Source organism: Phallusia mammillata, chromosome 3 (assembly GCF_965637545.1).
Source record: "Phallusia mammillata chromosome 3, kaPhaMamm4.hap1.1, whole genome shotgun sequence".
NCBI lineage: Eukaryota > Metazoa > Chordata > Ascidiacea > Phlebobranchia > Ascidiidae > Phallusia > Phallusia mammillata.
The window spans coordinates 17,738,839-17,757,346 of NC_137254.1; the positions used below are offsets into that span (position 1 = coordinate 17,738,839).

The following is an 18,508-nucleotide window of genomic DNA, read 5'->3' on the forward strand; positions in this document are numbered from 1 at the left end:
CTACAGGTTCTTAATTCTTATACACACTGTTCACCCGCGAATACGTTACTCAGCCGTGACCAAAATATGACGTCACATTTGGCACTGGCACTTGGCACGCCTCGGCCACGGCGAAAAAACGAACTTTGTTTTGCGTTTTCATTTTGATTTGCGTTTTCATTTTGATTTGCGTTTTCATTTTGATTTGCGTTTTCATTTTAAATTGCGTTTTCATTTTGATTTGTGTTTTCATTTTGATTTGCATTTTCATTTTGATTTGCATTTTCATTTTGATTTGCGTTTTCATTTTGATTTTGATTTGTGTTTTCATTTTGATTTGCGTTTTCATTTTGACTTGCGTTTTTAATTTTTAAACCCTTTTTTAATTTTTTTTGTTATGGCACTCATGGGCCACCATACATATGCTGAGCTTACTTTGGGAGAAGGGTTGGTAGCCTAAAGTCACCACACGGGCAGTCAGTCAAGCGGAACGGGCGACGGTTTTTCTTGCCAGTGTAACGGTTGCAACATTATTGTTCATGATAACGATAGCATGTTATTTCGCAATAACGTTTCGCACCACGAAAAGGAAGTGGTTACCCTCATTTCTGCAGAGACTAATGTTTATATTTCCGTTTCTATGGCAGTCATAAGTTATTTTCAGCCATTTTTCGGGTTCCAGAAAGATCTAACAGTAAACATAGTATTTATTCCCTTTTGACACATATTTCCGTCGGCATTTTCAGTGTTTCCGCAGTCGTGATTCGTGTAGAACGCGTCGTTTCCACCCTGTGTAAAAAGCATATGGTGTTCACTAAAAGGCGCTATGGCACTATAAGTTACATGGCTACCTTAAAATACATAATATAGGTAATATGAGAAAAAGAATTCGTACACCGGCTTATGTTTCGCATTGTTATATAAGCGTGGACTTTGATGTTTTCGGCCTGCTATTTTGGGGCTTCTATTGGACTTCTATTTTTCACTGCTATTTTCCAATTGTTACTAGCTGATCAAGAGCTAGACTGACGATATCGCCTAAAGCAAATATTCAAGAAAATACAGAGTATTAATCAACTCTGTGTGTGCCTAACATTATGAGATAGTGCTATGAACCGAGCTGAGATCAGGGGATTGACTCGACGTAGGTCCGCCAGGTTCGAAAGACTTTCTAACTATTCTAGACATCATAGACGAGCCATAAACCGTGAAGACGACGAAGAAGACATTATCCGAGCCGAGAGACGTACACCGTCGCTCTCTGCTGTTGCTAGACGCGAGGTCAATCGTTTGTCTGTAGCACAGCACGCAGCACCGACTAAACCATTACTGGTCACGCCCAGTGGAAGACGAGTCTTCAGTTATCAACTTATCTATTCCCTTGAGACGCCATACTTGCCGCCTAACGGGCCCCAGAGAAGGAGGCGTTACACCAGTGCTTCTACGTATTACTATATATTCGAAAACGTATCAAAGTGCCGGTTGTAATAATGTCATATTTGAGTAAAACATACATGGCACTGTACAAACGTATGAAAATATTGATGTTTATTACCCGTCAAGGCCACCTATAGCATAAAGTCAGCACACGGGCTACGCGCATATACGAGATAACTTGTTGTAAGTTTAGCTTTATATTCGCAGGAATAATGGACATCTTCGTCCAAAAAATAAAATCTTTATGTAGCAAAGGCTTCACAGCATCAAAATATTCCAAAATATTAACGTTTATCATGCTTTAAAGCCACCTAACAGGGTGGTAGCATTTGGTCACCACACGGGCACTTGGAAAAGTCACCACACGGGCTACGCGCATATACGAGATAACTTGTTCTACGTTTTGCTTTATATTCGCAGGAATAATGGACATCTTCGTTCCAAAAATAAAAGCTTTATGTAGCAAAGGCTTCATCTGATTTAAAAATCTGCTGTCGTATTTTCTTGATGAATACAGCTGCTCCGCTCCTTGACTGTTGAAAACTCCATGCAATTCAGGTATATTCGTAATACGCCTCAAAACTTCCTTTTCACCTTTCGTATTACTTTCATGAAATCGATCAAAAAGACACAAATGTATAGAACTTTTGGTAATTGGGTGTGCATCTTGATCTGCATTTTTTTCTGCTACAGGATTGACAATCCAAGGAAACGAGATGCGCAACATTTTTTTCTGCACCAGCGCGACGTTTTCGTCAGTTGGAGCAGTTACCATGCCATCATGAGGGTGAAACATCTTGTGCTTTCGTTTGTTTCCGTGTGCAACCACCATGTTTGCCATATCGATGACTACAATATTGGGCTGGTGTTTCATTGACAGAAGTATGTCGACAAAGTCACGTGGATTCTCTGCCCGAAGTACAAACTTCATCGCATAAACTACTCCGTGCGGACAAACAGCAGTAGCCCAACCTCCAGAGCATCCCCATATCTTTTTTAACGCCATTTTGAATTTTTCGTCGTCTTTGCAGATGATTTTGTTTATTGCCATGATTATGTCAACTTTGGACCCTTTTGTTGTTACACCCAATTGTTTGGCAAACCCTGACACCTCTTTGCTTGTCGATTGGGTTTAGAAGTTCCACAAGCCGTTCATCAGTGATAACTTTACAATCAGTTTCCAAATCTTCAATGTTGTTATTATTTGTACATTTCCGGTGTTCAGTGTTTATTACCACATTTCCTTTTCGTTTTTTTTCAAAACAGCGCACTGAAGCATACGCGAGATAACACTTATATAGGGCGTGTCAAAAATAACAGTGCAGGGGAAAATCTCTTTTGGAGTTTTCAAAAATTTGAACCGATTTAAAACCGCAAACCGGTTCGGACCGGATAATTTGTTCGAACCGGAACAAAATCCGAACCGAACCTGAACCCATATGACAAGCGCGACTCCCTGGTCTTAACACTGACAGACTAAATGCTGCATTGCTTGTGAGCTTGTCACCCACTAAACTCCGACTAATCATCAAGCTCAGGCTTTACATCCTAATTTTAGTTCTTTTTCTATTGTGGTTTTGTCACAATACGGTGGTCTCCCCCCCAGAAACAATTTTAAGGTGGGCCATGAGCTGCAAAAAGATAAGTACTGGTTTAAACAACATTCTGTGTAAGTGTGACCCTAAATCAATTACGTAATGCAGTATATGTTAATAAATTTTACCGTGTTACCTTACCAGTGCAAAGTTTGGAAAGAAAGATTCGGATACAGTCGAATTTCGCACAACCATACGTTGTTCCATTGTAACTGTGAGTTGCCATTCACTTACAAATTTCGACAGTGCAGAAACATGATGTTTCCATAAAAGTTCACACAACGGAGCAACGTCATCAAGAATACAAAAATTTTAGGACTAATCATTTCAGCTTCTTGCTTGAATGCACTAAGTGCAAAGGCAATGAAAACGTTGTGGTGGTGGTGGTTGAGTAATTTGGTCCGAATCGAGGTCTATAACGGGTGATTTGGTTACGTGTTGTTTAGTTGTCCTTGTTGCCAAACGTGTTCTTTTTGCTTTCTGTTAGAAACATTGGAAACTGGCTAGGTTCATGTTAAAATACCTACACAGTAAGTGCATTGGAGTGTATTTGTTTCCAGCGACTAGGTCGTTGTTACTTTGCGGTTTAAAAGATGTGTGTAGTTTTTATCAATTATGCTAATTTTGCCTGGACCTTTTGGTAACATGCACAAAATTTCACTGATTGTCTATAAAAGCACTGTTACATTAAAGTCAAAGTACGAACTTTATCTGATCTCCAAAAAAGTACTGTCTTGCCGCTAATTTTGTAAAGATTTGCAATATGATGTAATTTACGTAGCTGGTAGCTGCACTGAGAATGTTGCTAATATACGCAAACTGTTGTTTTAAAAATGCCACTTGGGCACGAATAACATTTTGGTTAAAGAAGAGTGAAAGATCATTTGTTAATCAATTGAAACATGCTAGTGAAACGATGTAAAGTTACAAGTAATGAAATTACTTTTCCTTTCTCATCTGATTTTGTTGGCAAATCATGACGATTTGATCAAGTGCAAACTTGACCATTTAGCATCAAGTTATGTTTTGAAATACTGAGCTGCGATATATACTCCGAAACTGTCTTAACATGGTCAAATTACTTGAATGTGATTTGGCAGTATCATACGCTAAAACCCCATGTTCTTTTTGGGGGTCTCTCCTACGCACTAAATTGATTCAATCCCAAATAGAAGTACAAATCTCATAAGTTTTGAAACTATTCCGAAACGTAAGTAAAATACAAAGAGTTGTAAAACTGGCGGAATCCGGCGCGTTAAAACTCCTATCTTAACTACCACAAGGCAGAAATCAATCCAACATCTAACTGTTTACAATGCCTAATGCTAGACCAAATGCTAATCCGCGTAACCTGGCTCCGCAAAAGGCAGTCAACTGTGCAACAATTGCCTTTTCGAACGTGTCCGATTACAAGCGCAATCATATTGGTCACAAACTTGTCAACAATTGGCAAATCGTGTTTTAAAGTATTTTTTACGATACAGCATTAACACAAAAAGGTATTCGAGGTACTCATGACGGCAAAATTAAATTGATTTTCGCGTTAACATGTTAGTATAATTCGAAAGTTTTTGTGTGCGGTCAAGTCAAAGTTGCAACACATTTATTTTAATAAAGACCTGCCATGGCAAATGTATACACTACTTTTGCACATGATTTTTGGAACCTAAGACACAAAGTATAAACCCTTCCTTGCGGTATTTGCTCTACCGAAACATAAAACGGTTCTCTAAACATGCAAGAAAAAACAAAAATCCACGCAAAATGCCAGTATTTCTTAGCTATTTTGCTAAGTATACCAATATATTGTTACAAGTTAATGCTATGCTTTTTTTAGTTTTATTTAAACCAGCACAATAAATGAAACAGCAAATACAAGCGCTGATGGAATATCGTTAATGGTGTGAGTCATTAACAAGTATTGTTTACGATAACAGAAAAAAAAATAGTTACAACATTTTCAGTGTTGGTGAATCAAGGAATAGAAACGATGCTAAAGGGCAAAAGTCATAAATTTGAATTGACAGCGTTTAAATAATGTTTGGGACTCAGAAAGCCAGCATCGCTGGAGAAAAGGAAGTGTTCGTAAGAGCCGCGCTTTATTGTGTCGTGGGCAAACGACACTTTAATATTTGTTTACGAACGAACGTGGTTTACGCAACACATGCATACAGCGTGTAGTTTCTGATTGGGCTCATTTATTGATAAGGTAGCAGGAACGTGTACACTATATGCACTTTTTTGATTCGCTTGCACTAACGTAATGAAAGCACATAATTTGCATCATGCAAATGACGTCAGATTTGCGATGGGTCGCTCCTAGTCTGGTACGTACATTGTTATGTTAATGTGGGATTTGGCTTAATCGGGGATAAGTGGATTCCAGAAGGCTACATTAAAAACTTGCTTTCGGTTGTGAAGTTTCTGTGTAGCAAAATTGATAATCTTTATTCTTTTAATATAGTTAGAAAGCCCCACAAATTTTGCATGCAACCAACGGATTACATAACTACACAAGAATTGTTCTTGTTTAGGTAAACGCATTAGGAGTACAAACTTCGGTACGTAACAAGTGGTATGTTTAAGTGTGTAATGTAGGTCACACTTTTATCCATAGTAATAATACACTATGTTCACATGTGTATGTGTGTGGTAAACAAACTACAAACGACGTCGAAGTCCAAAAGGGACGTTCCCAGTCTAGTGCTTCCGTCTTTGTTATTCATTTTTATGTTAATCAAGGTTCAGATTTAACACGTAGTGGTTTCCACCGTATATTCATACTCGTGTAGAAACGCAAACTGGGGTAGAACTGATCAAGATGTATGTTTGTCCGTTAAAATAAAATCTGTCGCCATCTATGTGTAGAATTTAAGATCTGGTTTCGTTTTTTGTCCGTGGCCAAACGCTTGGCTGTGTTTGTTGTAGTGAACAGTTTAGTAGTTCAACTAGCAGAAATAAGAATAAATATTTTTCTGTTTTAAAGCAAACTTATCTGTTTTAGAAAATCAAGGTTTACGGCAACAGTTACCACACGGTAGACATGCTTTGCTTGATGTTTTTATTTTCCGTGTTCAGTTGCGTGGGAAGTGAATGTCCTGGCGAGGATGTCAGTTTAGCTCCACGACCGTATCAAAGTAAGTGCCTGGTTTGTAATAAACGTTTTGTAATAAATTTGTAATCAATGATGCGCGCGTTAACTTTTAGCGCTCACGCATCACTTTGCCGTTGGGTTTGGTTTGGCATGGAGATCGAAATCCATTGTAACACAACTCTTTTTAACTATACCTGCCGTAATTTAAAATAAATTAGTTATCACCGTCAACGACATTAACTCATTCTAAACCTATAAAATTATGATAGAACATACTAGACAGTACTTTATTGCTACAAAGCTAAAGATCTTGACGAATTTATTTTGTAACTTGTTAATAAAAACGAATCACATGACAAACACATAGATTCACTTGCCAATCACAACAACAGGGAAGTTATTTAGTGGATGACCTATTATTTGTGCCACTGATTACATACAACCCTAGATTTGCCCCTGTGTATTTTTGATAATATATATGTATGTGAACCAGAAATGTCGAATATTACGTTTGGTAAAATCGGCCATTTTTACAATGATTCGGTTTCGACCAAAAACAATTTGCTGCGATTAGGCCGAAACAGAATCTTTAGCGGCACAAATTTAAAGCGTGAACAAGTGCCGTTTCTGCTTAAATAAAAACGCGCCAATTATAATTTTGAAAACAATATCGTTTTTCCACTCCAGAAAAAAAGTCAGTAATTCATGGCCAGGGTGGCAACCAAGGATGGCAGTACGGCGCGGTACGATGGTACGGTACAGTACGCAGTAAAATTTATCCACAATTACGTTACGTAGGTACAGTACGCAAAGAGAGCTGAGATACGGCTACGGTACGATGGTACGCTCCTTCACCGGAGCGCAGAGCATACCTCCATACCAAAAGCGTACCGTACCAGTACGCGCATATTAATTGTTGATTAAACTGTAATTTTTGAATTGTTACCTTTTGCAGATAATAATAAAATTGTCTGGAACTTGAATTTTAATTGTTTATGACAGGATTTCATTACAATGTCACTGTATCAAAAGAGGACCCAAAATGTTTATGACGTCACTGCCCAATATGTTTCTGTCTGCGGGCTGACCGCTATGTTAAAGAAGGATTACACGCACTTTAGGCATAGTTAAAAAAAGCTAGCTAGTGTTTTAGTATCTTTTGCAGCTATGGTTGGACTTCAAAAAACATGCTGTTGAAAATAACACATGGTCGCTCCATCGTTAAAAAAACATCAACCTTTTACTTCGAATAAGCGGGTTTTGTAGTGGGGCAGCTTGTTTCGACACGTCATGTTATAAAGTTTATCCAACCGGATTCCGATTGGATTATTTGAGGGTAAGGTACGATTTTGCGTACCGTACGTCAAGTACGTTTCGTTGGTATGTTTAGATTGTACTGCCATCCTTGCTGGCAACCATGGCCCAAGCTACCTTAAATCTCACAGAAATAAAATAACGACGAAACTATAATATTCTGCTATGTTTGTCTGGTAGATAAACTCATGTTTACATATCAAATGCGGAGCGTACGTCTTCGCGTAACATCATGAATGATTCGGTTGATTTGGGCAAATTTATTCGGCAAAACCGCTGAATATTCGATTTCGGCCTAACCCAGATTACGCCGATTTGCCGCATTTCTAATAGCAACGTCATAACGCCAGTGTCCCTTCATAAATACATGCTTTATAAATTCACTTGTATTGACCTTAAAATCCAATGCTGCTCCCTCAAAATTACACGTGTTATTAAATGAGGCATTACTAAAAGTTCTAGCAATTCGGAGCAGTGCATGCCACAGGGTGAATCACTACAAAAACCCCTACGATATGCTTTACAAACTATCTAGGTTTCTGTCGATTAAAAAATATTTTCAGGTTAGGTTATTGCGGGGTTTTGGGCCAGATTAAGAGGCTGCATAGAATAATTTATGAGCGTTCTGATTTGAGTGTCTTTTTTTAAAATACTATACATATTGTTATTGTACCAATTTTACAAAATTTATACGCTTAAGGTACTTTTAACTATGTGTAAACGAGTCAGGCCAACATTAGACTTCACTATCTATAAAGCACTGTTTAACAACTTTACTCATAGAACCCGAAAACCTGTCGGTGTGTAAGGAACCGTACCATGATCGCAACTGCACCTGTCCTTCTTCAATGTTCGAATGTGCTTGTCACAAGTTCGGTCGGTGTGGGAAGAAACCAGGATGCATACCAATGTCTGCGGTAAATGACACAGGTCTGTGGAACCATTGTGGTGATTGGAGCGACGAGTTTAGTGAGATTTGTCCAAGGGATTGGTTTCAGTGTGACTGCTTTAACACAACTTGTAAAGGTTTTGCTGGGTGTGTGGGGTGGTATTCCCATTGTGATGGAAGGATCGATTGCTTAGATGGCAGTGATGAAGTTAATTGCACTTGTCCAGCTGGCATGGTTGAGTGCCCCTGTTTTAAAACAAAAAACTGCACTAGTAGTCGTATTGGTTGCATCCACAACCACAAGAAATGTGATGGGTGGAATAACTGTAGAGATTGGAGTGATGAAATTAATTGCACCTGTCCCAAAAATATGTTTGAATGCGATTGTTACAAAACGAAAAACTGTACAACTAACATTGGTTGCATCCACAAAGACTGGCAATGTAATGGATATAATAATTGTGGCGATTGGAGTGATGAAGTTAGCTGCGCTTGTCCAGCTGATAAGTTTGAATGCGATTGTTACAAAACAAAAAACTGCACAACATTGTATGGTGGTTGCTACAGCAAAGACGTGCTATGTGATGGAATTGACAGCTGCGGTGATTGGAGTGATGAAGTTAATTGCAATGGATGTCCAGCTAATCACTTTGAATGCAAATGTTATAAAACTAAGAACTGCACAGCTGGATATGGGTGCATCAGCAAGTATGAGCAATGTAATGGAGGGAATGACTGTCACGATTGGAGTGACGAAGTCAATTGCACTTGTCCAGCTGATAAATTTGAGTGCAATTGTTACAAAACAAGAAGCTGCACAACTGGATATGGTTGCATTGACAGCTACAGACAATGTAATGGCTGGAACGACTGTGGTGATTGGGGGGATGAGACTAATTGCACTTGCCGAGGTGATAAGTTTGAATGCGATTGTTACAAAAGCAAGAATTGCACAACTCACAACGGTGGTTGCATCGACAAACATTGGCAGTGCAACGGAAGGAATGACTGCGGCGATTGGAGTGATGAATTTAATTGCACCTGTCCAGCTGATAAATTTGAATGTGTCGGCACGAAATACAACATTAGTTTGGAAGAACGATGTGTTGAACGATCTTCGTTGTGTGATGGGAGACGCGACTGTTCTGTTGGTACTGACGAGACACATTACACATGTAACTGCTCTGGAGTTCATGCAAGGTGCCCGTGTGATCCTGGTAACCAACACTGTCCATCTACTGGCAGATGCATACCTTTTAGCTGGCTGAGTGATGGCTTTGAAGATTGTTCTGATGGAAGTGACGAACTTTGTTCAGTGTCCAACTTCAAATATCAATCTTGCACTATGTTTGCCACAACTTGTAAGAATGAACAACATGCCAGATATCTCTTACATTCCGTAGTCCCAACGAAGTGCAACACAGTAATCCAACCATCGTGTGTTGATGATATTAGGTTGTGTGAACACAGAAATGTGATTTGCGTCTCCTCAAACTGCAACACTGCAGAAACGTTTATGGAAAACATTTTTATTTGTAACAACCGAGAGTTTATAGTTGCAAGTTACTTTTGTAACTCACTTAAAAGTTGCAGTGACAATAGCGACGAAGTCAGGTCTGGATTCGGATTCAAATGCTCGGGATCATCAAGACAAGGTATTTGTGTTTTACCTCAAATGAATGTCTACGATTCAGAAGCCCAATGTTCTGATAAATCTGATGTTTGTTTCGCCGACGGAGAATTCAGGTGTTTTCAGTGCTTGGATAAACAGTTAATCATATCAACCAAACAAGTTTGTGACGGTATAGTGGATTGCTTTGATATGTCGGACGAATGTCTCTGTTTGAACCGAAGTTTGTGCTCTGATATAAGGGGTGAATGTCCGTCAAATCTGATGCATTGCGAAAATAAATCTGTGTGTTCGGTTCAAAGTAGTAAGTCGTGCAATGCAAGCGTACAATGCTTTGACCATTTCAACACAAAATACTGTTCGTTTCCAAATAACAGAGGACAAACTAGGACTTGGCTACGAGATTTGGAAAGTCTCGAACTTGATGAAATACTTCGGTATGCAAAAGTTGACAACCTATTGTTAAGACTGTCGTTGCAGGAGTATTTAGATATAGACGTCAACGCAAAAGTTTTGTTGAACTTAATATGCGATGGAATAATCTGGGACGACCTGTCGTTAATTGGTGAAATGAACTGTCCAAATATGTTTTATTGTTTTGCAAAAGGGAAGATAAACATTAAAATAAGTCAAGTGTGCGACGGTTTAGTTGATTGTGACGACAGTTCCGATGAATTTCTAGAACATTGTCACACTAGTCGTTATTATTGTAAAACTAAAGATAGGATTTCTATTGACATAAACGCTGTTTGTGACGGAATTATCGATTGTGACAATGAATCTGATGAAACCAGGTGTCGTTGTGAAACGAAACGATTCTATTGCAGAAACAAACAACCTTTGTCAGTTGATTGGAGATTGGTGCAGAATGGAATTCTAGATTGTTCAGACGGAAGTGACGAATGTGTTAACTTGGTTGGTGACGCGTTTGCAGATGTGAACGAAATGATTACCAAACCAATCTACCGCACAATTTTTTGGATAACGGCTATTTTGGCCTTGGGAGGGAACTTCTTTGTTTTTATTGCAACTGCTTACAGCTTATGGAATGTAGACAGGGGTCGAAAGGTTTACATTAACACCAGTATTTTTATTCTTAACCTGTGTTGTTCAGATTTTCTTATGGGCATCTATCTTCTTGCAGTTACAGTGCAAGGCATTCGATTTTCTGGTTCTTATTGTTTGTTTGATAAGAAATGGAGATCAAGTGGTTTGTGTTCAGGGCTTGGAGCACTTGCAATTGTATCATCTGAAACGTCCGCCTTTACAATGACAGCCATGACCACGTATCGCCTTGTATCTGCCTTTCAACCCTTTACAATTCGAAGTTCGGGTGTTCTTCGAGTTTTACAAGCTGAAATATTTTGCTGGATTTCAGGTGTTGTTTTGGCAACTGTGCCTTTAATGACCGTCACTTCGGAATATTTTACAGCTGATGTTTGGTTTCGAAACAACTTTTTTGGAAGTGATATTGTATCCAGGAAGAACATGTCACTCCTTGCAGAACGAATTGCCAGTGTAAAAACGAAGGGTTGGAACGAAGTGAAACAAATAATAGAAAATACTTTCCCTCGCAACTCAATCATTGGAGAGTTTGGGTACTATGGAGAAACAAGCGTTTGTATGCCACGTTTGTTTGCCACAACCAGTGATTTCGCTTGGGAATATTCAAGTTTCCTTCTCACAATCAATTTCGCCATGTTCATCTACATGGTGGTTGCATATGTTATCATCTACAAACAGGCTAGCCGCATGAAAGGATTCAGAAGCACTGATATCAGCTTCAAGATGCAAAAGAGAATCTTGAGGTTGATTTTTACCGACTTCTGTTGTTGGATTCCAATTTGTGTCATGGGATATTTGAGTGTCGGGGGCATCAAGATGCCCTCAGATACCTATGTGTTGAGTGCTTGTCTCTTGCTTCCAATCAATAGTGCTATTAATCCCTTGCTTTACTCAAAAGCAATAGAAAATCAAATTATCAAGGCCAAAACATATGTGGTGGCGAAACTATCGTCCTTACGGACGTCTACAAATCGCCCATCAGATTTGGCTGTAAAATACAACGCTGGTGCAGATGATCAAGGCGACAGGGTAATTGAGATTGTTGGATAAAAAGCGATCACAGAACTTTCATCCATAAATAACATTTAAAAGTATCTGGAATTGTATGACCATACGCTTGAGTAAATATGTTAAAATTGAGAAAAGTGCTGTTTTCTCAAAACTTGTTTCGCGCTTACTTTTTGTGCAAACGTTTTTTTGAAGAACTTGATACATCGTGACGAAGTTTTTGCATGTAAATTTCGACACATTTGAAAATTTGTACATTAACGGAAGAGTTTGCGACAAGGCTAACAATTGTTGCTCTAAGATTCTTTTTCGATGGAGTCTCTCTTTAGTGTGAGTTAATATGTGCTTTTTCCAATGTCCACCTCCGCGAAATCTTTTTTCACAAACATCACATGAAGTTTTTCTTTACTATGAGTCAACAAGTGTGTTTTTAAAGCTGCACGAGAAGCGAATGCCTGGTTCCAAGCATTACATCTGTAAAATTTTAAAACACATTTACAATTGTTCTAACATACATTTTTTTACTTCTGTACAGTTGTACATTGTTTATTGTCAGTTTGCATGCAAGCTGAAAAACTTTTTTTCAGACTGGTTTGAAATTAGATTTACTGCTTCGGAACTTTTCACGTATTTTGCACACTAATTTAAAATCATAATTCCAATCGGTTGTGTTTTCTTGGTGTTAACATTTGTGTGGAACTTGGTGCGAAGTGACGAAAACATGCCGCCAAACCAAAAGTTTTTGATTGTTATTTTCGCCTTATGTGTGTATTAAAGCATGTGTTACTGTATAAAACTGACAAAGATAGAAAAACTGTCTCAATTACAGGTGTGTTATATTTTGGACTTTTTTGTTGTTTTGATTTTTCTTTTTTTGTCTATTTTTTCCGTCGTTAAACAGGGCCCTCGAGAGCGACAAAATATGCTGGTGCATTATAGTCATATCTAGAATAGTTTATGCGCTGATGATCAAACATTTACTACGTTGATTCGTCAATTAAAACGAATAAAAGCAAGTTGGCCAATGGATAATAATTGACACTTAATAAACAGCTTGGACAAGAACGTCAAGAGTTATGAAAACTTAAAATTCCTATATTTTTACTGCATGCACTAGAGCAGGGATGGGGAACCTACAGCCTAAAGGCCACATGAGGCCTTGTATGTCAAAATACATTTTTATTACAGACTGCAACAGACGCTGAAAAATAGACAGAAACGTATTTGTTGATCTTTATTCCACATTACTTTTTGATTAGTTTTAGGGCAGCGGTTTTCAAGTAAGAACCAACAGTCATAGTGGTACACAAGTGATTTTCGTAGGACTCCAAGAGCTCAAGATTCTCCAATCCTACTTGAGTTGCAAAAGAATGATTATTTGCGTATAATCGAATGTCTTAAACTCGTCTGTGATGGCACAAGCTGCTCTTAGATCATTGATATTTGTAAACAAGCGAGTTTCTAGATTAAAAAAATCCTAAATTTTGTAGTGAAGGTGGAAATGTAGTAGGGAATTTTAGTTAACTTGGACCATAAGTCCTACAACTCTACAAGGGAAGAGCAAAATGACCATTATGTAAGTAAAAAGTTTAAACATCACTGTCCTTGGCCTGGTAAATAGTCTATGCGGCCTAAACAAGTGTCGATAAACCGTTTGGTGACCTTTATAAAAAAGGTTTCCCACCCCTGCGCTAGAGCGTTTGTACAGCAAACTAAACGCTTAACAGCAAATACTTGGTCTTGACATGCACTGCGTTCGCTTAGCTTTAAACCAAGAGTCACCAAACTACGGCCCGCAGGCCAGGCGCAGGCCAGGCGCAGGCCAAGCGTGCATCGTCATTTTTCGCAGGCATGACCGCCCACACCATAAAGCGCGTGGGCGCAAGGGTGAACTACTGCTCGCTATAAAACAAAAACGGCTTAAAATAATTTGAAACGGTCTTCACTGGCCAATTTCAAATTGCAGTCAGTAACAGCGTGCAAAGTTTCAGTTCGTTTCGATGTACGAATCGTAAATGAGAAACGTGCATCGTCTTTTTTCGCAGGCACGACCGCCCACACCATAAAGCGCGTGGTCGCACCGGAGAACTACTGTTTGCTTTAAAACAAAAATGGCTTAAAATAATTTGAAACGGTCTTCACTGGCCAATTTCAAATTGCAGTCAGTAACAGCGTGCAAAGTTTCAGTTCGTTTCGATGTACGTATCGTAAATGGGAAGCGTGCATCGTCATTTTTCGCAGGCACGACCGCCCACACCATAAAGCGCGTGGTCCTTCTGCATTTAATGAATTCGGCGATCCACTTTTGGTACACAATTGAAATCACCCGCAAAAATCATATTTTCGGTTTCGCTTTTATCAGTCACAGCCCGAAAGACGTTGTCGTAGAATGGCGGGTTGTCCTGGTTAGGCCCATAAAGATTGCACAGCGTTATGCGCAAGTCATTTATTTTTCGCTCAACAATTATATGACGCCCATGGCATGGTTATCAACAGTGATGTCGTGTTTCAGGTAGGAAAGGTTTTTGAAAAATAAAACCGCTACTCTTTTACTTTGTGCTGTGCCATGCGAAGCTACAATTTCCCCGCCCCATTCTAATTCCCATTGCTTGAAATTTGATGCAGATGAGTGCGTTTCTTGTAGACACATTATATCGAACTTTTTTGTCTCAAAAAAATAAAAGACACTTAGCCGTTTTCTAGGGTTTTGCAACCCTGCTACGTTGTATTTTGTTACAGTGAGGGGCATTTAAACACGTTCTACACCAATGTCTATGTCAAATTCACATTCAAAGCCACAATCGCACAAATACGGGTTGTTAGGTCCCATTAACTGAGATGTAATTTTTCCACAGCTACAGTGGACAAGCGTATTTTTGCATGCATTATTCACACAGTTAGTAGTCATTTCCCGTTTTGGTACAGCGTTAACAGTTTTACAAATGCAAAACATTGAATACCTTTTGCATTTCACGCATTTGAAAATTCTTTGTTTGGTAGTCCGGCTGAAATTTGTGACAGCACGGCATCCTTCTCATGGGTTGGTGGCATGTGACGCAGTTAGTTGTCACCTCGGGACCAAAAATCTATCAATTTCGTTGCAGCACGATGCAGCAATGTTGAACTCCGATGTACATTTCCAGCAGAAGAATTTTGAATTTTTTTCTGTTACGTAGCTCTCCTCTTTACATTTCGGGCAGGAAATTAGTATTTTTAATTCACTTAGACTTCTAGATTTCGCTTGATGCAGGTTTCCTTTGGTTGTGCTTCGTTGGTGCCGTTTTCTTGAAGACCCACTTTTAGTTTCCAAAAGCGATCCGTTAATTAGCTGTTCATCAGGCAACTTAGTTACATAGTAGTTTTTGTGAGAAACAACCTGTTATTTTCTTGAATAAAACAAACATAGTAAACAAGCTTAACAACAACAAACAAACAAACAAACCCACTTCAATTAAACCCCAATTAAAATTACTTAAAGTGGTTTCTGGTAAATAACCGCATTTAAAGACTATTATGGTTAACTCTTGATCACATATAGTATAAACTACCAACATCTCCACTACAGTAAACTGCACACCTCACTGTGAAGATACACACTGCGTGGCTGCTCTAACATATCCTACCGTTAGTTAACGGATGTAGAACAGGAAATCGCGCTGCGATCGTCAGATGATTATTGAGTCATAATCCTGATTGGCCTACTTAGTGGTATGCTCGGCTCTTAAAAACAATCCTTCGATTCACAAGAGCCTGTATTGTTCAGGTGTCTTTAAACAGGAATACAAACACACACCATGCTTGGTATTTTAAAGTGGTTACAGTACATTATAAATATTTATAAAATCTACATACAATGCAAGTTAAGTGGTTTTAATCCCGACTCAGCTTAACAGATAACCTAGTGTGTAGTGCACTTACTTGTAATCGTAATATGCTATTTTTCTCATCGTTTCTTCTTGGTCTTTATGGAGGGATATTAGTAATACAAGTTATAAAAGAACCAAACACTTGTCACATGTCTTTTCTCCCAAACCCCACAATTAACTATAAAATAAGCTTAAAAAAGGTATCTTTATGAGTGTAGATGCAACACCTTGATCGGGCTAACCATTCAATTTTCAGGCATTTGTTCCTGTTGTTTTATTAGGCTAAACCTGTATAACTAGAACTATTGGACGATTTGGAAAAATATACATACGTTGGTTGTTTAAAAGCAACTTTTTTCTGACACAACAAACCACATTTGTGTGATGTATAAACAAAAAAAAAACGACTTTTCATACAAGGTGTAAGAATAATTGACGAAGCAACAGTGCTTCCTAATCAAAATCAGTCAACAAAGTTGTTAAACGATATATATTTCACCCCAAAAGGGCATCTTCAGTCGTTCTGTGAAAAAACGGGTGTAAAAGTAAGACAAACCAAGCAATGAACTAAATACATATTAAACACACCAAAGAGAAACGACAACCTGCTACAAGCCCTTGCTAACTATGCAAGATCTGCAACAGAACTGCGTCTAAGCCAGTGCTCTTCAACCGGTGCGCACGGTGCACCCTAGGGTGCACCAAAATATGCATAGGGTGCACCAGTACGAAGGGGTATACAAGGGTGCATCACAAACTTTTAATGAACCATTGATATTTGACTGTCAGGATATTAGAAAAAAGATGTAGGTTTCAAATGATGCGAGCCAAGGTAAACTTTTATAATGTTTTATCCCCGTGTCCAAGTTTGATAGTGTCTGCGTTACAGTCGGGTTATATTAGGACATCGAGTTTAAGCTTTTTCTCCTGTGTTTTACAGAAAATTCGCGAACATATGCTTGGAGTATTGGTAGCAATTCAAGCAATTTTTGCGAGCTCTGCTCGGTTTGATTGACATAATGATATGAGTTCGTCACAACAACTTTAAGGGTTCAACAAGCCAAAAAAGAGTTTGATTGACATAATGATATGAGTTCGTCACAACAACTTTAAGGGTTCAACAAGCCAAAAAAGATTAAAGAGCACTGGTCTAAGCTACACGAAAGGCACACACTGCAACAAGCGATAAGGGAACAGTGCAACCTAATAAAAAAGGAGGAAAAGCGGAGAGTCGAGATAACCGTCTAGTCCAGGGGCAACGAAAAAACTCTGGAGTGGACACAAACAAACAACCCAGTCCAAACGAAATATCAAATAAAATCGATAAAAACCAGTAAAAGAAATAAAAAAATAAAATAATAAAATGAAGTTATCGCACCCTGGACAAAACCATTTTTTGAATATTAATAGCAGCTTGGGTAATTTTAAGCCACTTGGCTTCACAAGCGTCCAAGTCTTTAAAAGGCGGCTGTTCTAAAAACGTGACACAAAAACACTCTGCAATATCGGGATAGGTGGCGAAGAGTTCAGGGTGTTTAACTTCGTAATGGCGCAACAGCGCTGCATTATCGTTACCTTCTTTAATAACATGTTCTTTCCATACCGATCTATGGCGGTTCCATCGGGTGCTAAAACGGTTTTTTGTTTGGCCGATGTATTGTTCTTTACACATGCGGCAAGTGGCCGCATACACACTATAGTTTTTGCAGTCCAGCACTTGTTTTAATCTAATATATTTGCCGCGTGTGGCAAAATTACACTGCTCATACACCATCGCCTTATGTACGCCATGGTTTCCACACAACGCGCACTTTTTGCATGGACGCGATTGGCCGGTGGCAATTTGCTTCATACGTCCATGTGCCAAACCTCTGTAGTTGGTAAGAACATTCCCGATGGTTAAAGCATTTTTGTAAACGATTTTAGCGAGCGGTTGTAGATTCCTTTCTTTCGTGGTTAACGTGAGAAGCCGTGGAAACGATGTAGCCCAAGCTATTCTATGTTGGTCTGTTTTTTCTTTAGGCGGCGCTAAACGCTGTACCCATTCTCTTGCTACTTCCAAACATTGCTCCGTGATTAATGCAGGAAAACCGGAACGGTGGCACTTCTCGCGAAGTCTTTCCAGGCTTAGCATGTAGTCGTCCTGCATTTGATTTAATCTTCTTAGCCTACATGCTTCACCCAACACAATCCCACGAAAAATGTAACGAGGGTGATGCGACGTCCCATGCAAAAAACAGCGGTTCTTGGATGTTTCTTTGATATGGTCTTGGGTTATAAAATGCAGTTTGTCCGAACTCGAATAGCAGTGGGTTACATCCAAAAATTCCACGCGACCAGTCACATCCCTGTTCGAAAATTCCCTAAAGGTAAGTTGAAGTCCAACTTTAAGGAATGCCTCATATAGCGCTTTTTTGATGGCAGTTGTGGTACTTTGGCCAAATGAAATCCATAAGATGTCATCTATGTACCGCTTAAAAATCTCCGCTTTCTTTAAAGTTGCAGTGGCTGTTTCGACAACATAGTGCAAAGCTATGTTTGCGAGCGACACTGAATGATTTTCGCCAGTGGCAACACCTTTCTGCTGCTTGAATGCGTTTTCTCCATACCTTATTATGGCATTATTGATAG

At 39.0% G+C, this 18,508-nt stretch overlaps 3 protein-coding genes across 3 annotated transcripts; 1 reads left to right on the forward strand and 2 right to left on the reverse strand.

Moving 5' to 3' along the window:
• Window positions 1–1,717: 1,717 nt before the first annotated feature.
• LOC145219765 (uncharacterized) lies at window positions 1,718–2,467 on the reverse strand. The gene has a single exon (XM_080087080.1). It carries the CDS (start codon window positions 2,465–2,467, stop codon window positions 1,718–1,720), a length of 750 nt encoding a protein of 249 aa, XP_079943206.1.
• On the forward strand, window positions 1,749–13,714 carry LOC145218403 (uncharacterized). The gene is made up of 2 exons (XM_080085813.1): window positions 1,749–1,974; window positions 2,110–13,714. The coding sequence occupies exon 2, from the start codon at window positions 8,328–8,330 to the stop codon at window positions 12,051–12,053; it is 3,726 nt and encodes a 1,241-aa protein (XP_079941939.1). The 5' UTR covers window positions 1,749–1,974; window positions 2,110–8,327; the 3' UTR covers window positions 12,054–13,714.
• A 3,532-nt stretch (window positions 13,715–17,246) lies between these two features.
• LOC145218780 (uncharacterized) lies at window positions 17,247–18,168 on the reverse strand. Its single transcript, XM_080086181.1, has one exon. It carries the CDS (start codon window positions 18,024–18,026, stop codon window positions 17,247–17,249), a length of 780 nt encoding a protein of 259 aa, XP_079942307.1. The 5' UTR covers window positions 18,027–18,168.
• Window positions 18,169–18,508: the final 340 nt, after the last annotated feature.